Source organism: Podarcis cretensis (assembly GCF_951804945.1).
Source record: "Podarcis cretensis genome assembly, chromosome: 3".
Classification (NCBI taxonomy): Eukaryota; Metazoa; Chordata; class Lepidosauria; order Squamata; family Lacertidae; genus Podarcis; species Podarcis cretensis.
The window spans coordinates 88052575-88073814 of record NC_137172.1 but is presented as its reverse complement, the minus strand read 5'-3'; the positions used below and the strand labels follow the sequence as shown (position 1 = coordinate 88073814).

Here is a 21240-nt window from a genome sequence, read left to right as displayed (position 1 = left end):
TGCCCTGTGACCATAGGTGCATCATTAACTGACACCACCCAGGTACTTCACTCCTTCCTTTGGGTAGGTAAGCAAGTCTGGATGTCTCCAGTTCAGTACTGTTTACGATTTAAGTCTGAACCAGAAAATGGCTTCCAAGCAAGGCAGGTTATTGGGACATCGTTAAGATATCCCTGGCTTGTCTGGAAGACATTAAACAGGATTTCTCAGTTCAGATGTAACACTATGGTTAACTGAAGACTTTCTTGTTTTGCAGCTTATGTGGAAGGAGAAGCAAAGTGGCTGCATTAAGTGCACGGGGTTCACCTTCGTGGCATGGCTTAGGAAACCAAGATAGGATTGTTTGAACATGGCCTCTGCCAATCTCTGTCTCAGCATGGACGAAAGCTATGGAATTACTTCTGGTAAAAGGAGCGGGGATTTAGATACTAAGCAGCCAAATTCTACATCCAGACTGAATGTCTTTTTTCTGTGTGAGATGCATAGAAGATATTCAACTCTGGATTATGACCTGTATAAAAATTTAAGTTCACAAGGATCGCTCTACTCAACAACTGGGAAGTTCCGCACTGACTCATTCGTTTGCCCCTCTTCGCAAAAACACACAAACTCCTCCATCTCCACACACTGAGAGGTGAAATTTGTCACTCTAAGAAACCCTCTAGTAATCCACAGCATTAGAATAAAAACAATGAGTGATGGATCACATTTGCCTTAACTTCCTTGCTTGGGGAACTAAATATTGAAGCTCCATTTGCGAAGCTAAATAACCACCCCCTTGTTTGAAATATTCTGCTGATTTATTAAGATTTTGATTTTCTGTAACAATGCAGTTCATCATACTTACAGATCCTTTAGGGCCTGGCAAACCCATGTCGCCCTAACAAAACAAGATGAATTGTGTCAGGATGGCATACGCGCAAGCAGTTTTAAATAAAATGAATATTGTACTATTTTCTAAATATTTTAAGAAATGATATCACTCAAAATGGAATGGAAACCTCATGGTGTACTTAAAATGTAGACTTACAAAAGCAGTGTAAAAGGGTGAAAAGGGTTTTTTGTTGTTTTTTTAAAAGGCTTCTTTTAAAAAATGAGGGGTTTTGTTCATGAAAGTGGTACTATCTGTAGTTGAACATTTTGATGCCTCATTCAAGATTCAGTATGTTCTGGAGTGGAGATGGCGAACCTGTTACCCTCCAAATGTTGTTGGATCACAATTCCCATCATCCCTGACTACAGGCCATCCTGGCTGGGTCTGCTAGGAACTGGAGTTCAGCAATATCTGCAGGGCCAAACGTTGTGCTACTCTAAAACTGCCTCTGAACTGTAACTACATCGCTAATGGTTGTGCCCTGCCTCTGATATGGCACAACAATGTCAAGTTGCATGGGGGTAGGAAGAGCTGAGAACACAAGTGGGTAATGTTCTCAGAGGCTTATCTGCCTCACTAGACCGATCCAAAGTAGTCAGCTGTGGTGGCATTTGCTCTGTAGAATGTCCAATGTTGAGCAATAGGCAAAGCAATCAGATCACATTTTGTATTCCTCTAATGTGCAGTCCTGGGACGCAGGTGGCGCTGTGGGTTAAAGCCTCAGCGCCTAGGACTTGCCGATCGAAAGGTCGGCGGTTCGAATCCCTGCGGCGGGGTGCGCTCCCGCTGCTCGGTCCCAGCGCCTGCCAACCTAGCAGTTCGAAAGCACCTCCGGGTGCAAGTAGATAAATAGGGACCGCTTACCAGCGGGAAGGTAAACGGCATTTCTGTGTGCGGCTCTGGCTCGCCAGAACAGCGATGTCACGCTGGCCACGTGACCCGGAAGTGTCTCCGGACAGCGCTGGCCCCTGGCCTCTTAAGTGAGATGGGCGCACAACCCCAGAGTCTGTCAAGACTGGCCCGTACGGGCAGGGGTACCTTTACCTTTTTTAATGTGCAGTCCTATGAGTTTCTACTCAGGAATAAGCCCTGCTGAGTTCAGCGGAACTTAATTTCCTAGAGAGTGTATATAGAAATGCAATAATATTACCCAAATGTTTACAGAGCTATCTTTTTTCGTTCACGTGGAATGTGCAGCTCTTTCAACAGCAAGCTGCATGACCCATTTGTCTGTGTTATATATGAAACAACACCTGCCAGTTTTAAAGCTGAGTGTGTAGAATGAATGAGGTGAAAAGATCTTACCAGATCGCCTCTTTGTCCAGGCTCCCCTTCTCCACCAGCAGCTCCCTATATTATAACAAGAAGCATATTATTTATAAATAAGGATAAGGCATTTTCCATAATTTCAACCTTGCTGGAAGCATACGAGACAATGTGAATATGTGTACTCACTTGATCTCCTTTAGGTCCTGGCTCACCAACCAAACCCTATGCGCAAAACAAAAATAACATGATTTTAAAAACAAACTAACTTAAAATTAGCTACTGTAGACACTGTTTAAAAATGCCCTAAACAGTGAGGCATTGATTTGCATTTAACAGACAAGCTGTCCATGATTTGATAATTTTATTTTATAAATATATATATATAAATGTACTCATGCGAATAAGTAAGTTTAAAATTCCCTTGCCTAGATGCAGGGATTCATACGTCTATGTTCTGCTGCACATAAAGAGCTCCCTTTGGAAGGAAATTCCCCATTTGATTAAATGGATGAGGCAATATGGGTCTCTTTATGTATCTGGAGCTATCCTCTCTACTGAAGTGAAATGGGAAGCCTTTATGATAGGGGCAGAAAGATAAGATGCATTTTGGAACTCCATCTTGTTGAATTTCCAAAGCTTAGGGGAAGGACTATTCAGCAGCCATTTTAAGTCCCCACCCCACCCCCGATCTTATGGTTAACTTTAACTGGTGCTATAATGTACGATATATCCTTATTGTACACCACACAGAAACTACAGTATTAAATGGTATCTAAATTATCAAATTAAGTACAGTGGAAGCTCGGTTTTCAAGCATCTTGGAAGCCGAATGTTTTGGAACCCAAATGCCAAAAACCCGGAAGTGAATGCTTCCGTTTTCGAAAGCACCTCAAAATTCAAACAGCTTTTGAGGCACATTTCTCCATTTTCTCAATGGAATTTGCCAACCGCCCATTGCACCTTGGTTGTCAAATGTTTCGGAAGTCAAACGGTTTTCCGGGACGGATTATGTCCAACAACTGAAGTACCACTGTAAATAATGGGAACATCATAATCTATTTGATTCATGTGTTCTTTGAGCTAGCTAGAAAATGACTGCACTGCAAGTGGTTTACTCCATATATGTATAACAGTTTATTCCATGAATATTTTCCAAAATATTCTTTAAAAAAACATTTTTTTAACATGAAAGAAAGAAAACCAAAACAGCAATAAAAATTAACAGAAATGGAGCAATGTCTGAGGCTTGAGGAAATCCAGTGTTTCAGTCAGGGCTGGAAGTGAGACAGACTTTAAATAACACTATTCCTGCTTTCCTTTTTTTCTGGTAACACTAATCAATAACCAGACAATTTCAACTCTTCCTTCTTGCTGTCAGCATGACAAACAGAGTTCAATTTAAGTGTGGGCCTAAGTGGCGTTATGGGGACAGCCAAGGTGGGTGATTAATGCTCTCAGAAATCTCTTGTGGCCATTCCTTCTTCTCCCGTAGTTGACAAGAGAACCACATGGCTTGTGCCTGGGAATTCAGGGCTCAGGAAAATTGTGCTAAATGGGGTCTGGGCAGCAGGTTCACACCCTTGGCTGACCATCTACTTGGTATATCGTGGTTCATGTACTTGATGGAAATTGCTTTACAAAACATGGCACCAAACAAGGCTAATGCAAAACTGTGTTTGACCTGAAATAATAATAAAAAGAGTCATTTCCTCTTTTTCCCCTGCAAGGGGTGGTTTCCCCAATTTTAGGAAGTTGGAAACCCCTAACTCCAAGGCATTTGGGGGCATTTAGACCTTTGAAAAATGTAACTGAGAGGTATCTATGCATCACTGTTGGGGCAGTTAATTATTCCACATTGAATGATATGATCTTGTGTACTGATGAGTTTTCCTGCCCTTTCAATGCAAATTTTAACTCTCACTCTGAATCCCATCCTTTACATTTTTAATTTGCACATCAAGGCTGCCTCTCCTTCCCTCCCTCTTCCTCTCATATTCAGAATTCCTTGCCAGGAGACATGTTCATTGACTTTTTTCCTTAACAAACCATTTCTCAAGCTACCGCTAATGAAACTTGGTATTGTTGATTGCCACCTTTCTTCTTCTAGGGCCCCAGTACATTAAATAGCTGCACAGCCAACATTAAATTCAGCTGGTGAAGATTTCCACTGCTCCATCTTTACTGTGGGACAAGCTTCTCTTGTTGAATTTCTGCCAAGCCTTTCTACCTGCACAAGACCTATTTCTGCAAGATCAGGAAGATCTCCCATTTTTGTTCTTGATTTCTTATTTTTTTTAGAAAAACAGCTTTCATTTTAAAAACACCTAGGGACTTCCATTAAACCCAACAATAGATAGAATATTAAATTAGAATTTTAATTGAGACTGCTCTTCTAAGCAGACTTTCATCCAAGATTGTAAATATGATGGAAACAGCATAACTTAATTCTGAATAAATGTTTTGCAAATCAGAGTGCTCCTTTGAAACACAGAGATGTTTCTTTATGGGAAGGCTTAATATATGAGACAGAGTTTGCCCCCTCACAATCTGGTACTACTGCTGCCGAGTGTGTGTTTGAATGCACCAAAGATTTTGGAGATATTTATATTGAACACACACACAATATTCTTTCATCTACACTTCTTATTTCTCTTGGCTTTCATACATTGCATCATGCCTGCTGAGCAGCATGAAGGCACAAAGATGAGAGGAAAGAAGAACAGAAGCAAACTAGATACAAATATTCAGCACTCCCTCTACAGAATGTATACAAGGTACATTTGTATTATTGCAATTTAAGAATAAAGTAATAGTGCCAGTGCTTTTATACAACACCACTGTGCAGAACCAAAAGAATAAGTATGTGGCAAGAATGTGGACATGGGTACCACTGCAACAGCAGGCTACCCTCAGACTTCCAAGTCAGAATACCTGGCCAGGCACTGTTCCCATGGGATTGCTCTGCATGTCGGGACATCACAACATCCTGCAGTGCTAGGAGGGAAACAGTGTGTTGTGCCTGTTTTTTCCAATTTCAGGATGCAGCACAAATACACCCCCCAAATATGGTTACCATTCAGTGGTGTAGCATGGGTTGCCAGTATCCGGGGCCACACAGAAGAGAGAGGAGGGAGGGAAATAGACAGAGTACACATGCACATTCAACTGCCTAACAGTGTCTGAGTCACCCAGGAGATTGCGGAAATAAGAGTCATTCCGTTGTTTGGAGAGGTCACTTCCTGGTTTGCACGGAGAAGCCATTTTCAATGGAGCCCAGAAACAGAAGCATGCAACTGTATTGAGGCAGCACAAGACACAGAAATTTTGCACCCCTAAGAATTCTGCGCCTGAGGAAACCGCCCCTGTGCTGCCACCCCACTATGCCACTGCTACCACCTACCCTCTGTGTAACTAATATTCTATCAGTTTCACCCAGTATGTTTCCTATGTCATGTAGTTACACCCACCCCACACATTTACAGCAGTGCCAATCACCTGACCTCCCTCACTCTGAATCGTTGCTGTATACCAGAACAGAGGTGGCAGCAGAAAGCTCAGTGCAGTGCAGATACACCGGTGGAGCCAATCTGGCTCTCCTGTCACTGGGTTTGAATTGTGCCAACTTACCACCACCATGCCCCCTCATAGAAAATATCATTCTACAACAAAAGCAAAAATAAAAAATGGGACGTTGCCCTGGCTTAGTATAAAACCGCTTCTTGTATTCCTTCAAGTTTCACTTCTGTCTGCCCTAATGGTTTGGACCCATTTTCATGAATAACTGAATATATTACCATGACAGATGGAGCCATCTGAGTTGATGACAAGGTATAATCCTCAGGTCAAACATCTGCATTTTTGGCCATCTTCATGTGAGAATGTGAGTACCTGTGCCTACTTGTGTGTTTAAAGGATGAGTGTTTGTATCCCCTTCCTAGGTGGTTCTGGCGGACCACACAACAAGCACCCACTCTGGAATTCCTCTTGGATCCAAGTCGTAAGGAGATTCAAAAATCCCCACAGCAGCATACACGGATCCTTGGGTCACATGGACAGGGCAGCAACTGTACAACCAAGGGAAAGTTGGAAGGTTGAGAAGGCATGTTTGAAGCAGACCTTGGTGGGAAAAGGACACTATATTCACCTGTCATGGAGACAGAGACACCTGCAGGGTGCCCCAAAGGTATCTATTAGAACTTCACCCTCCTCACTAAGCCACCTCGGGGCATGCATGCCACTACCATGGTGAATGACCTTGGGCATGCTGCAGAAATACACTCAACCATTCACAATGTATGGAGGACCTAAAGTGCCACATTCTTCTTCCACCCGCTAGTGCACAGACTACCACTACTAATAGGACTGGAAGTAACCAATGTCCCGAGGGCTTAGAAAAGAGCAGGCTATTGGACTCCCCAAGATGAAGTGCATGGGGGGGGGTGGCCTTGGAACAGTATTTACTCCAATGGCCTGAGGTGTGGTGCTCTCCGTGAGTGAAAGGGATTGTGCCCTTCATTTTGTCCAGGAACATATTTTCATTCAGTGCAATAAGCACTGCAGCTAAGGGACACTCGGAAAAACTCTAAGGCTGATGTTGAGTTCTAGAATGCAGCAGGAATGGTTTTTGTTAATGGTAGCTATTAGTATTTTGGACCATCAAATAATCCACCAGTAGACACTTCATTTTAAATATAGAGAAGATCACATGAGTATGGGGAAGGCACAGCTACAGTGAAGAGCTCTAGGCATCAGTAGCAAGTGGTAAAGACTACCTATAATTAGACTTCCCTTGAGAATAAACCCTTTCCGAGTTAATTCCTCGGAACTGATGGCTCTGGAATTCTATAGCACTCTGCCAACTAAGCTAATGCCATAATGATGAATGCTCATTGACAGAACAGCTGAAGTTAAGAAGCCTTTTCCCACAGAGAGAGAATGATCTTCTTGACAATCAAGTCAGAGCTAAGATTTTTCCTTAATTTGCTAACTAAGCAACCAGCGACTTTGAATGTGAAAGCTAAAATTACCCAGGGGTGCAAAAGGAAAAGACTGGAGGCTTGAGTGGGAAAGGACAGGGGAGAGAACTCTAATGAGCAGGAAACAAAAACCTCAGAAATAATCTGGAAAACCCTTAGCAACAATCAAAGGGGTACAGAGGCACCGAGTTCCATCCAAAATTGCAGGGGCCATCTTCTGCATTGAGCGCTGCACTTCAGGAGGCCTAGTGAGGCCTGCTGCCGCCCGAGAGGACCAGCGAGGACCACTGCCACCCAAGCGAGGCCCAGCAAGACCTGCTACTAGCCAAGCAAGGACCACTGCTGCAAGGTTGGGGAGGGGGCTCAGTCCTGTCCCAGCAGACTTGGGGGGCGGGGCAGACTGAAGAGACCTCAGCCCTATAGAATTGGCACCTATATGAAGCAGTAGCAGCGTAGGATGGAACTGCGGTTCTAATAAGGTGAACAGTTTCCCTCCTTAGGCTCAATTTTATGTCGGTCATAGCATGACTGGAAGTGGGGGCCTTAATTAAAGTAAGGATTTCAATTAAGATAGTTTCAGTACTATCATGAGGAATATCAGCAAAGGTGAGGTGAAGGGTAAAAAAAAAACACCAAGGTGTGTGTGCTGGTGGTGGTGTTGAGGAACTTGTTGGCTACACACCACAACAGTTTTCACAGACCTGAGGGCAGAAACCTATACATAACAATTCAAGGCAGGGATACCTTTGCCCTCTAGATTTTGGACTACAACCTGTCATCCCTGACCGTGAGCCATGTTGGATGGGCTTGAGTTAACAGTCCAACAACGTCGAGAAGGCTCCCAGATTCCCCACCCCTGCAATATTGGTAGTTCTTAACTCCTCCCCCCTTTAAGTGGCTTCAGAAAATAATTAGACCAAGAGTAGCTGCAGCAATTCCTTATGGCAAATCATATACTTACCCTGTCACCTTTAGCACCAGGCAATCCTGGAGGCCCAGGTAAACCTGGGAGGCCTATGTCACCTTCGCCACCCTGTGGAAACAAAGATGGCAGATTCTTAGGGTAATTTTTAGACTAAACAAAAGAAGCATTGATAAAGAAACCCAGCCTCTGAGAAGCACATTACACTTTCCCTATGGAGAGTAATAAGAACAGCCGGCTGTGTGCTTTCTTTCTGAACCATAGACTCTGCTAAATTGTTGCTGACAGTTTGCTATAATCTACTGCAGCCAGAAAACAGCAGTTCCTAGACTTTTAATACATCTGCTAAAATATTTGTGCCTTTATGGAGGAGGATGCTGTGATTCTTCAACCCTATGGTGTGAGCATTCCTCTCTAACAGGGAGCTCTTTCAGTTCCCAAATAGCCAGGCTGCCCTTCGAGCAGAAACCATGCAAATGAAGATTGAGTCATTTCAAAGAAGGCATTCACGCTCAGTAGTCATTAATGCCAGATAGCTGCTAGCAGGAAAGGAAAAAGAAAAAAATGGCCTTTCATTATTCCTGCTCCTTTTTAAATTAATAACACAAGCAACAGCTAACTTCACCATCTTAAGGCAATACACAAAGAGAGATATCCACTTTTCTTCCTCACAGAACTGCATTAAAAATGATGTGTTCCCAGTAGAATTTTACAGAATTCAAATAAGAAAATGTGGGTCTTAGTAGAGTCACAAGCTGGGAAGAGGGAAGGCAACAATGATCGTATTCATGTTTCATCTTCAGCTTCGTGCATAAACTGCTAGGTTGCTACGGATCCTAAGGGGAAACCATAAGCTCTTGGAAAAATAAAAATGAATTTGATGGGAGTAGACACTGGCTGCTTACCATTTTACCTGGCGGACCTGGAGGGCCAGCAGGACCCAGCTCACCTCTGCTACCCTTTGAGAAAACAAGGAGGCATTGTTAAAGCATTTTCCGGCAGCAAAATGAAGAATCGTTTCATTAATGCTTAATATTTTTTTTATAGTCAGCTTAAAAGCAAAATACCGACTTAGAAGAAGGTAGCTTCTAATACTACCATTTCATTCTGCATCATAAACACACATGTATCTCCTTTGGAAGGACAAGCACCGGCTCATATGCTCAAGTGTGATTCTTCGGGTATAAGCAGCCTAATATCTCTTCATAGAGGATGCTCGGTTCCCATGGTTAAATACCAATTGCTGGAAACTGTGGGTAGTAAGAGTGCTTTTCTGGCCATGTTCTACTTGCAAGTTTCCTTGAGGCATCGCCTTGGCAACTGTGAGAACAGGATGCTGGACGAGATGGTCCACTGACTTGATCCAGCAGGCTCTTATTACTTTCTTATTGTATCACTTTTAACCAGTTAGATGAGTGTGTGCATAATCTGACAACAGTGATACATCATCGGAACTGACTTACATGAAACACTGTGGGTAAGTGTAATTCTAGCTTTCATGTTAATATTCTCGTAAGGAAACTGTAGCACAACAGGTTGCGGAGCAATGAAAAGATGAAGCTACATATGAAATACATGTTATGCCGCATCACAAAATTGCATGAAATGGCTTTTCAAGCAAAGCAAAGCAAGGAAACTTACTGGAAAATAATTAAGTATCCTGGAGGGATCAAAAGAACTCAGAACTGGGTAGGTTTCCAGTCACTGCTTCTATAAAATTCCTATGTCATTAACATGAGAAGCTTTTAGAAAGGCTTGGAAAAAACCTTCAGGTGACCCAGAAAATTAATTAATCTTCTCCACAAATTTAGCTCCATTTAGTTACTTTTGTAACATGATTATTGAGCATGCCTCTAGATGCAGATTCACGTGAACATAATTAAAATTAGAACAAGTTGAAAACCACTTCTTCTGTTTATCACCATAAGATATGCAATTGAAAAAACTAATATTTTCGGTAGGGAAAATTAGGGTGCTCAGGCTAGCAGTTCCAGTTTAATGTGCTTTTAAAAAAAAATCTATTATATGCTCATATCTTTTCGTGTTTCAGTTAGGAAAATCTCATTTTGTAATGCTGCACATCGTGTGAACTTGTTTCAGGTTGACAATTCACATGAATGTGAACCCGTGGTGTGAGGGTCTAAGTATAGTCAGCTACTAGAACCCTTGGGCTTCTATGCTCTCTCCTTCAATTTAATACAAACCAGAGAGATCACCATGCTCAAGATGAGGAGAGATCATATGAGTGTGTTCCATGTTCATTCGCATAGCACCAAACCATGTTGTGGCACCAAATCTGAACATCTGTTCTTCAGGTGTCAAAAGTCTACACCTAGCTGCCCTACTGAAGAGGGCCCGGTTCTTTTTCTTGCACAGCCAATGAGGAGGTAATGCACATCTAGATATGCATCTGCATCACAATGCTTGTCTTGGAATCTTTAGGGAAAGGTTTGAAAACAAAACTGCCGTTTTCGTAACGGCATTGTACACATCTATGGTGCAACCCAAATTCTGGTCACCTCACTTCAGGAATGGTTACAACATCTGGAGCTTTTCACTTTAGAGGAAAAGTGGTCTGAGAACATCCCAGGAAGGATGAACATGCAGGATAGCAAGCATGCATGTAGGCTTTCCAGTTATTGTTTACAGATGGGAAACGAATATGTTTATCTCCCTCTCCTCAACCTCCATTTTCTGGGCACAATTTGATGTGCCTTTTGTTTTTTAAATACATTTTTTTAAATTCAAGCAAGAGCACTCAGTCCATCAGTGTGGTCCCTTCCAACTTTGAGAAGGTACTCAGAGAGGTGCTCTTGGTAGCTGCCCCACTACGGTGATGCCCCATTCCTGTGAAGCCTCATCCAAGTCCAAACTGAAGTACTGTATTGTCCAAAAGCCCCTTCATCACCTTGTCGTGTTGAAGGGGCTTGGATAACTCCAAGAAGCTAGGAGCTATGCCGCGCAGGGCCACCCAAGATGGGCAGGTCATAATCGAGAGTTTAGACTAAATGTGATCCACCTGGAGAAGGAACTGGCAAACCACTCCAGTATTTTGCCAAGAAAACTCCATGGACATAAAAAAGGAGAAGCTTTTTCATGCTCTGTTTCATGGGGTCACGAAGAGTTGAACACGACTAAGACGTCTAAACAACAACAACATTGTCCATAAGAACTGTAAAATATCTCCATTTTAACAGCACAGCCATTTTGCTTTTGGGGGAAGGTGCACATCTGATCCATACATAGCATCTCTGCTAAATAACAGAGTGGAAACAATGGAGGAAAAGAACTGGCAAAGACTGGCAGAGTGAGGCCAAGAATGGGCCATTGTGCCCAACTGAGCACAAATAATCTGCTTATACCACTACTGCTGCTGATTCTTTTTTTTAAAAAAAGCATTATCACTGATTATGTCTGACACTTTGAAGTTTAAAATTTGATACTCTGGAGCAATTTAGCATAAAAGGAAAGCTTTCAAAGGTTTTAACCAGAAATGAAGTGCAATAATCATATAGACCAATTTCCATAATGTGTGTGCGAAGCAAAGCTTCAAGTCAACTGGTAAAAAGAACAATGAAATACATGTTTTATTAATACGTTTTGATCTATAACATTAAGATATAGGAAGTTTGGCTGTAAGATTGCAGTACCCTGACTTGTGCCATTACAGGGATTCAAAGGCTTGATCTTATCCGTGTTCTTTTCCCCTTGTGCAGCAGATCATAACAATTGGGATGATGGTTCTAATGCTCCGAAGGAAGCTATAGCAAATTAAGTGGAAGTATAGCGGTTCAAGCAGTTGGCCAATCATGTTACCATGAACCAGGTACCGATCAAGTACTTGGTGAAAGTTGATAGTTCTGTTGATCAGGTTGTTGAGGAGATGCATGCAGACTAGGAGTCAAACTACACTTTTTATAGGAATTTTGGGTTCAGAGGTACCAAGAGAACAAAGGAAATTATTTTTGTAAGATACCACAGCAGCTAGAATGATACAGTGGTACCTTGGGCTACAAACACCTCGGGTTACAAACACTTCGGGTTACAGACTCCGCTAACCCGGAAGTAGTACCTCGGGTTAAGAAACTTATCTCAGGATGAGAACAGAAATCGCACGGTGGCGGTGCAGCGGCAGCAGGAGGCCCCATTAGCTAAAGTGGTGCCTCAAGTTAAGAGCAATTTCAGGTTTAGAACGGACCTCCGGAACGAATTAAGTTCGTAACCAGAGGTACCACTGTATATGCCCAGGGATGGGATGGAAAGAAGCAGCAGTTCCAACTAAAGAAGATTGGCAACTAAAATTAATGAAAAACGCAGAAATGGTGAAACTTACTGGAAGAATAAGAAATCAAGAAGGACGACTTTTTAATATAGAATGTGAACTTTTTACTAAACTTTGTAACTACACTGAGTTTGGGGATGCTGGGAAAAGAAACACCTACCCTCCCTGCATGCTACACTCTTGAGAACTACTGGGGGGGTGTTGCAGCTTTAATTAATTTAAGAAAAGCAAGCGAAATAGCAGCCTGCCATGCATTAAGCATGATGTGCAGTTTGACCCTAAGGCTGCAATCCTAGGCGCTCTTCTCTGGGAGTAAGAAGCTCCATTGACCATAATGGGACTTGCTTCTAAGTTAACCATACTGGGCTGCATGGCTGTAAACTTATAGTAGTTTAGTTACTTGTGAGTGGGCCCCATTGAAATGAAGTCTAGCTTCCAAGTAAGTACAGTGGTACCTCGGGTTAAGAACTTAATTCGTTCCGGAGGTCCGTTCTTAACCTGAAACTGTTCTTAACCTGAGGTACCACTTTAGCTAATGGGGCCTCCCACTGCCGCCGTGCCACCGAAGCACGATTTCTGTTCTCATCCTGAAGCAAAGACCTTAACCCGAGGTACTATTTCTGGGTTAGGGGAGTCTGTAACCTGAAGCATCTGTAACCTGAGGTACCATTGTATGGTTAAGAATGATTTGTAAATTTATAGATATAACGAAACAATCAGTGTAAACTAATGTGTAAAGCAGTGTTTCCCCCACGTTTCTCATTGAAAGCATGATTTATAGAATGTTTTGCACATCTATCAGCTTATGCAAACCATTATTAGCTTACAGAAATCTAGCAGATGTTATGTTGGTCACTAGAACTAGAACGTTCAGAGTCTAATCTGAACTGCTTCCAGAGCTTGCAGTGGGGATGGTTAATAATTAACACAGTATGGTAGCTCCGGTTTCTACGCACTGCTGATTTTATAAACCCTTAGTTGCATTTTACGGGATTAAAAACATAGTTTAGAAGATTATCTTGCATTATCCGGTTAAGGAACTACCCTGTTCTTTATTAACCAAGAGCTGTCCAAAAACATTCAGACTGGCATCAGTTTAGAGAAAGGAATTTGGGAAATAGCCAAGTATATCTAAACCAGTTCTGCTCAAAGCCACCAACAGTTTGCAATTTTTGCAAATAGTTTTTCGGGGGGGGGGGGATGAAGTTATTGTGTCATTAGCCAGAGCTGAAAGATAAAGCAAAGGAATAATCCCTTGTCTTTGGTAGTTATTACTCTATGCAACTCAGTTTTGCATGGAGCACAATGGTTTTCAGAAAGATGGCAAGCAGTATTCCCCAAATTCACTGCCACATTTTCAGTGTTCTGTGTTCAGGAATAGTGCACTGTCTCCTTAAGTATACTTCACTTTTGATCCCCCATTGCCTTTCTTCATTTGGGTAAGAAGAATCCCTGCTGCAAGCCTGTATTAACAGTCCTGGCAGGGAGGATTATATAACACCATTTAGTGAACCTGTGATGTTACTAGCACATATTCCAGAAAGTGGGTTTCATTAGAACAACACTTGCATACTAGGTTTGAAATTGTGCCTGTGTATTGGTCTATGTGCATTCCAAAGAAATATATCTCACCCCTTGTGTTTAGTGTAGATCAAGTATCTTCAACCTTTTCAGGCCCAGAACCCACTTTTAACCCAAACATGCATTTGAGGACCCATTTGTTAATCTTGTACCATACATTTGCATGGTAGAGGTGCTCCTGTTTCGACCTACCTTGGATCAAGCCATGGCCCACAAGTATGGACGTGATACTTATATACAGCCTTATATACAGGGGCTGATGATTCTCATGTGATATGCCAGATTGATAAATAACCAGGTGTAAAATGCACTTCCATGTTGATGAGAGATATTTCAGGTAATGTCTGAATGTAAGATTATGGATGGTAGTGATTAATGGATATTCATGAGTGTTTACAATAATGCATGATAGACATAACGTTCTTAAATCAGATAAATGAGCTAATAATGTACATTTAATAGTCGTATGGTATATAATCTTATGTACAATAAACAGTTATGTAAAATTATAGGTACTAGTATATTCAAGGATATTCATGGGGTAAACGATTAATGCATAATTAAACATATATGTATTATGTCCAATATATAGGATAATGTATATATTATTACTTCATGGGGTAATAAAATATAAAAGGGGCACCCTACTTCTCTGTCTAACACAGTAGGTGGCAGCACCAAACATTTTGAATGAAGTCTGGACACAGTGGTGTAGCTGAGAGGCTGACCCTTAGTGACCACCCAGGGACAGGTTCTTGAGAGGGTTCCAAGAAATGTCACGCTTCCATTCTGTCATAAACAATAGCTAAGACTTCATGCAGTGCAGCTAAAATTCATCCTCAGTTCACAACGGAAGAACCAAAAAGAACCCCACAACTTCTGGCATAGTGTGTAAGGGTCTTCAGTCCCTCTAGGGACCATGAAAGCTCTGCATGACGTGGATCTGTAGACTAGTGTTCAGCTTATCATATATAATTCTACTTACATGTTTCATGGTTTTGGTTGGAGTGTTTAACTCATTACGGAATATCGGGCTGAGTTTATTTGTATTATGACTTGGCAAATGTGAGGCAAATGTGAACAACTAATTTGGGACTGGAAGAAATTGATGTGAAAGCTAAAAGAGTTTACGTCACAGGCAAATAACACAAGAGGCTTTTGTGCAGACCTTGTCTCCTCCATCACTGGCCTATAACTGAAATCCCAGAACCTAAAGATAGAGCAGAACAAGTACTTACCGATGAGCCTCTGGGTCCGATGGGCCCTTTTTCTCCCTGTGGCCCCTGTTCTCCCTGTTTAACACGATTACAAGAACAGAATGTGCTTTAAAACTGATTCTGCACAAAATGTGCAAGTGCTATTAAAAAATAAAATGAAACTGGAGAAAAAAAGGAGCTTACAGGTTTACCCGAATTCCCCATCAAGCCAGGTATCCCAGGAGGACCTGCATTACCCTGTTGGGAGACAAGGAGAATTAGTCACAAGAGTGGAATAATAATTAAAAAATACATCTGGAATCTTTCCCAGATTGCCTAGAATACTTTACCTGTGGTCCAGCAACACCTTTTGCTCCTGGAGACCCTGGTAAACCCTAAAACAAAATGAAGAAAACACATTGCCTTAAAATGTTTGTAATGTTCTATGTACTTACAAGGTCCAAATATTCCTTGCTCCCTCGGGCAATTATAGTCTGCATTGGAGGAGTGTCTCCTGTAGTGTTGGGAACTGTTTCTTTTTGCCAAGCTATGTCATCAAGTGAATTATATTGGACCTTTTACAAGCATGTCTCAACAGAGCCAAAATCCATTTTAAAAAACACCCCAAACTAGTGCCAACATAATTAACCTTCCCCCTCCAAAGGACATGGAATACTCTTTAAGCACATGCTTAAGTTGGTTCCTAAAAGCATGCTATGAAAACGCATTGATTTTCATACCAGAGCCCAGTTTTCAGCAAAAGCAACTATCTTATTTGATTGATCTATTGGTTTCCTTATGGTTTCATCCCACCTTAGGAATATAGTGAGGCACAAGGAATTGCAATGAGAGAGAGCGAGAGATTGTGGTAAAGTGGTCTTCTGAATAAGGAAAATAACAAAATTTGATAGTAGTACATGCAACTAATCTATGCTATACATTACAAAAGATGTAGGAAAACTTCAGGAGCCGAACAGTCTTTGACATACACTTCAGCACAGCCATAATATGCTTGCAGGGATGATGTCGTCATGTTGCATAGGCGGCACTAGATTTAGTTGTATCTGGGTGGAGCAATGGGAGACAGCATGGCGGGGCTGCACCTTGGTGAAATGGTGGGCATGCTCTATTCTCTTAAAGAGAGATATCAACATTTTTATCTAGCTTCCTAGCTTGGGTGCCCTCTAAAGCTTCCATGACAATCCTGGAACTTACCCTTTACGTATGCAATTAACACAAACAGGATCATCCCAGTAAAACTGAATCATGCTACCTACACCCTAATTTTTAAAGGCTCCGCTCCTCATGGTTTCCCCCAGACTCTCACTATTCTTGTCATTACAGAAAATGAAGGCTTAATAAGCTTCGGTCTGGCTTGGAAATTTAACTATGTTTTACATTTAAAGTGCACAGAATACTTACTGGCAGTCCCTGAACTCCTATATCACCTGGAGGGCCTGGTTTTCCTGGTTCACCCTGGAAGGAAACGTTTGCATCAATCAAATGAAAACCGTTGTAGTACAAACTGTCTGCTTGTTTGCTATTCAGAAAAAAAGCCCAAATGAACAAATTAGTATCCTTTTTAAAAAAATACTGCGGCATCCTTTTCCAAACCGCTAACTTATGGGAATGTAATATCCCTGTTGTTCTGGTTGTTAACAACTTGATAGTACTTGGGAGTTAACCAAAAGACTCAACCAGCCAGTAAAAAGGTAAAGGAACCCCTGACCATTAGGTCCAGTCGTGACCGACTCTGGGGTTGCAGCGCTCATCTCACTTTATTGGCTGAGGGAGCCGGCGTACAACTTCCAGGGCATGTGGCCAGCATGACTAAGCCGCTTCTGGCGAACCAGAGCAGCACATGGAAATGCTGTTTACCTTCCCGCCGGAGTGGTACCTATTTATCTACTTGCACTTTGACGTGCTTTCAAACTGCTAGGTTGACAGGAGCAGGGACTGAACAACGGGAGCTCACCCCGTCGCGGGAATTTGAACCGCCGACCTTCTGATCGGGAAGCCCTAGGCTCTGTGGTTTAACCCACAGCACCACCCGCGTCCCCAGCCAGCCAGTATGGGTGCACAAAAGAGGCAAATAAGGTTTGCTCTCTGCTTACACCCACAGATAATGCTAGGTGCAACTTGAGTGACTGTCGTATTCTTCATGAAGATGCAGTAGGAGCAGAAGCAGACTGGCTCACCATTGACAAAAGTGGCTCATTCATAACATTTAACTAGCACACTTCTGCTTTCTGCATGTCCTACCTCTTTAAGTGGAGATCTGACTGGTTTGGCGTCTTGCACAGCATCGACATCTGGGGCTCACTGAGGACATGGCCTCCCATGAGGCAGCCCTGTGTGCAAACCCCAAAGACTGGAGAGCTGCCATGTCCAATCAAGGGGAGAAAATTGGGCATTTCAGTATGAAGGGAAATGAATGTTAGCAATGAATTACCTTAATTAAATGGGAAATAAGTGGGGGTGTTAATTGGTGGAGGCATATGTGTAAAGGATTCCTTTCATGCATGTGTGACACAAGTGGTAATTTGGCATTTGACTGCTCCGTTAGAACATAAGGAGGTAGCTGCTGGTTAGACCAAAGTGCCAGAACACAGGACACTCCGTTAAACTTGGTGGTCCTAGCTGAGCACAGTCTGCAGTACAGCTCTCATCTTCCCTGGCCAATGGCCATGTCTGCTAGTTCTGATGGGAGTTAACAGTTCACCAACAATGGTAGGGCCAAAGGTTGCCTACACCTCTCACAGAAGTTCCACTTAGCTATCATCATGGCACCCACTGCATGGGAGGAGGAGCTTCCATTGGCAGAGCTGGTATAGGGAAGGTGGGAGGAGTTGTGGGTGGGGTCAAGAGACACCGTATTAGGAGCAACTTGATGGGGCAGACTCTTACTCTTTCGAGACACCAGTCACCGTTACTGCCTCTGGATATGCAGGACCCAGAGAGATAATATCGCTAATCATAATTAATAGTTCTGTTCTCTATCAGTTCACCTAATCTGCACTGATTCTCCGTGATTTTCGCTCCTAATCCACACAATATGGAAGTGAGCAGTTCGTTTTGAAAATATAAATTAAACAGCACAATGAATTAAGTACCTTTGCTCCTGGCATGGCAGGGATCCCTTCACGGCCATCAACTCCCGGTAAGCCCTTGAGAAAGAAGTAACATCTTCTGTAATACGCTGCCATTATGTAAATCACACTTGTTTCATAATACATGATAGCAATGTAAATTACAAATGCTACGATTAATAATAATCACACTATACGTACACTTTCTCCTTTAGGCCCAGGAAGACCACTAATTCCTCTAACACCTTCAGGACCCTAAGAAAAAGGAAGAAAATTAAAGCATATTGAACATTATAGTCATATTAAGGGACACACACTTGAATGAAGCAAGGTGAATGCCTCCTCTCGAATAACTTAAGTCAAGTGTATTAGCATTAAACTATCTTATTCCCATTTTATTTCGATGTTCGTGCACACAATGGGGCAATTCACATGTAATGCTACGTGGTCAAGGACACCCCTTCCTCTCTCCACTTGGAAGAGGAATACATTTGTGCTTGGAGATAGCTCTGTCAGTAGAGCACAAGAGTCTTTATCCCAGAGTCATGGTTCAAGCCCAACATTGGGCAAATGATTCCAGCATTGCAGGGAACTGAAACAGATGACCCTTCTGGTCCCTTCCAACTCTACAATTTTATTATTCCCTTTCCATGATTCCAAGCTTGTTGCTACATATAAAACAGAAACTGTGGTTGAAAATAAATTCTACTTTATTAAAACAAACTAATTTCCTAACCCATGGCTTGAAGTTGAGTTGTTTTGCAACCGAGTTCATTTTACACCACAATTTCTGCTTCACATCTAACAAGCCAGAAATCATAGAAAGTGAAACTGAATCGTTGTTTATACCTCTTTCCAGTGGCATGGGAGGAGGGGAGGAGAATGGGAAGTGTTCGAGCCCAAGGCCCAAGGTCAGGCTCGCATTGTATGGAAACAAGGCCCTTAGTTATCTAGTCATCACCCACTTGGTCTACTGCAATGTGCTCTACGTTGGGCTACCTTTGAAGGTGACCCAGAAACTACAATTAATCTAGAATGTGGCAGCTAGACTGGTGACTGGGAGTGGCTGCCAAGACCGTATAACACAGGTCCTGAAAAATCTACATTGGCTCACAGTACGTTTCCGAGCACAATTCAAAGTGTTGGTGCTGACCTTTACAGCCCTAAACGGCCTCAGCCCAGTATATCTGAAGGAGCATCTCCACCCCCATCCTTCAGCCTGGACACTGAGGTCTAGCTCTGAGGGCCTTCCGGCAGTTCCCTCACTGCGAAAAGTGAGGTTACAGGGAACCAGGCAGAGGGCCTGGTAGTTTTGTGGTATCAATGGTACATTATTACTTAGTCATCCACTGGAACTCAATAAGAACTCACTCTTTCGCCTTTGGGGCCTGCCTCCCCCAATGAACCTCTTTGTCCTTGATCGCCCTGCAAAGAAATGTTAAGCACATTAACTGGCAATTCCTTGTCATAATTAAATAAAAGTTATGTGAACGATGATGGCTAAAGGCAAGGTAAATTCCCATGTTTCTAAGGAGTTACTGTAACTGCATATTATGATGTAAGCCTCAAGATAACAGGTCAAGAAGGGCCATTTCTTAGACAAGGGTGAATTGATTGTGTGTCATTGTCCCTCATTCTTGGACGAGGGGGGAAATATCAAAGCCAAGCCAATCTTTAGCTTACTGTAAATCCCAAAAGCTTATAAATGCATACGGGGGAAGCACATCTATATATATAAAAGACTTCCTTAGGGAAACTTGCCAGCCACTAAACCTTTTGTTCTTTGGGAGCCAAACAAATATGTTTTGCTTTTTATTTGAGTAGCTATTTCAGCATGTTTGATAACTGTTTCTGGTTTTATGGCAACTCTACTAGATTTTATTAGTTTTTATGGCTGTAGTTTCTGTGCTTATATATTTGTTTTGTACACTATTTTACTGTTACTTTTTAAATTATTGATTGCATACCGCCGTGGGAGTTTTACATTGAAAGACAGCCTAGAAATCATTCAGACAGACAGAAAGTAGGGCTTTGGAATTCTGGTCTTCTTTAGCTATGTGTCAATTGCTCCAGGAGTTTTACTGCACCCTCAGTAAGGATTTCCTAGGTGAAATAGGGCTCATAATATAAAACACAACTGAAACAATAAGCCAATCATGAAATGGTTACGTTTACATGTGAAGACATAAAAGACAATGTTATCTTATTTTATACAAAATATCCATCATCATTTTATACTTATGCATCACAAACATTGGGAGTACCTTAAATTTTGTGTTTATATTTGCTTAGTATGTTTCATACTACTGAAAACTCATTCTTGCTATCTTCTTGAAGAACAGAGAAAATTGAATTTGATGTTTCCACATAGACTGTATGAAAATCCCATATGGGAATAACTAACTTTATAAAAGATGGCCCCAATTTAAGATTATGAGGGGCTCCGGCTGACCTCACTTCTCCCATCGCAGCACTTGTGCACCACTCTGTTTCTGTGTGAGACACTATTCTGAGAGTACCTCTGGACTGGAAGGAGATGAGCCAAGTGTAATGACATGCAGAGGTACAGCAGGTGATCCTCCTCTGGGAATGGGAAATTCTGTTTTATCTCTGCATCAACCCAGGAATGTAGGCAGCTTCCTGATACAGTGGTACCTCTGCTTTTGAATGCAATCTGTTCCGGAAGACCGTTTTGAGTTCTGGAACGTTCAAAAACCGAAAACCCAAAAGCCGACAGCTAGGCCTCAGGATCTTGCACTAAGCGGAAGCCGTGAGGCATTTTCAACTTCTGAGGCACATTAAAAAACCGAAGCATTTACTTCTGGGTTTTCGGTGTTTGAAAACCGAAATGTCTGTCAAAGGAGACATTCGGAAATGAGGTACCACTGTACTGAGTCGGACAATTGGTCCATCCAGCTCACCACTGCGACAGTGATGAGGAGCAACTCTCCACTGTTTCAGGCAGCAGTCGACCCAAGCCCTACCTGGAAATGCCAGGGTTTGAACCTGGAACTCCCTGCATACAAAGCATGTGATCTACCAATGTGCCAC

General features: G+C 42.2%; 1 protein-coding gene across 2 annotated transcripts in view; it reads right to left on the bottom strand.

Moving 5' to 3' along the window:
* The window catches only part of COL9A1 (collagen type IX alpha 1 chain), a 63403-nt gene that overhangs the window by 10922 nt on the left and 31241 nt on the right, over positions 1–21240 (bottom strand). For both annotated transcript variants that reach the window (XM_079970430.1, XM_079970431.1), the window contains 12 exons: positions 19561–19614; positions 18391–18444; positions 18214–18267; positions 16523–16576; positions 15451–15495; positions 15305–15358; positions 15143–15196; positions 8947–9000; positions 8081–8152; positions 2330–2365; positions 2180–2224; positions 848–880 (listed from right to left, as the gene is read on the bottom strand). In XM_079970430.1, coding sequence (XP_079826556.1) covers positions 848–880; positions 2180–2224; positions 2330–2365; positions 8081–8152; positions 8947–9000; positions 15143–15196; positions 15305–15358; positions 15451–15495; positions 16523–16576; positions 18214–18267; positions 18391–18444; positions 19561–19614 — 609 coding nt within the window. The remainder of the gene's footprint in view (positions 1–847; positions 881–2179; positions 2225–2329; positions 2366–8080; positions 8153–8946; positions 9001–15142; positions 15197–15304; positions 15359–15450; positions 15496–16522; positions 16577–18213; positions 18268–18390; positions 18445–19560; positions 19615–21240) is intronic.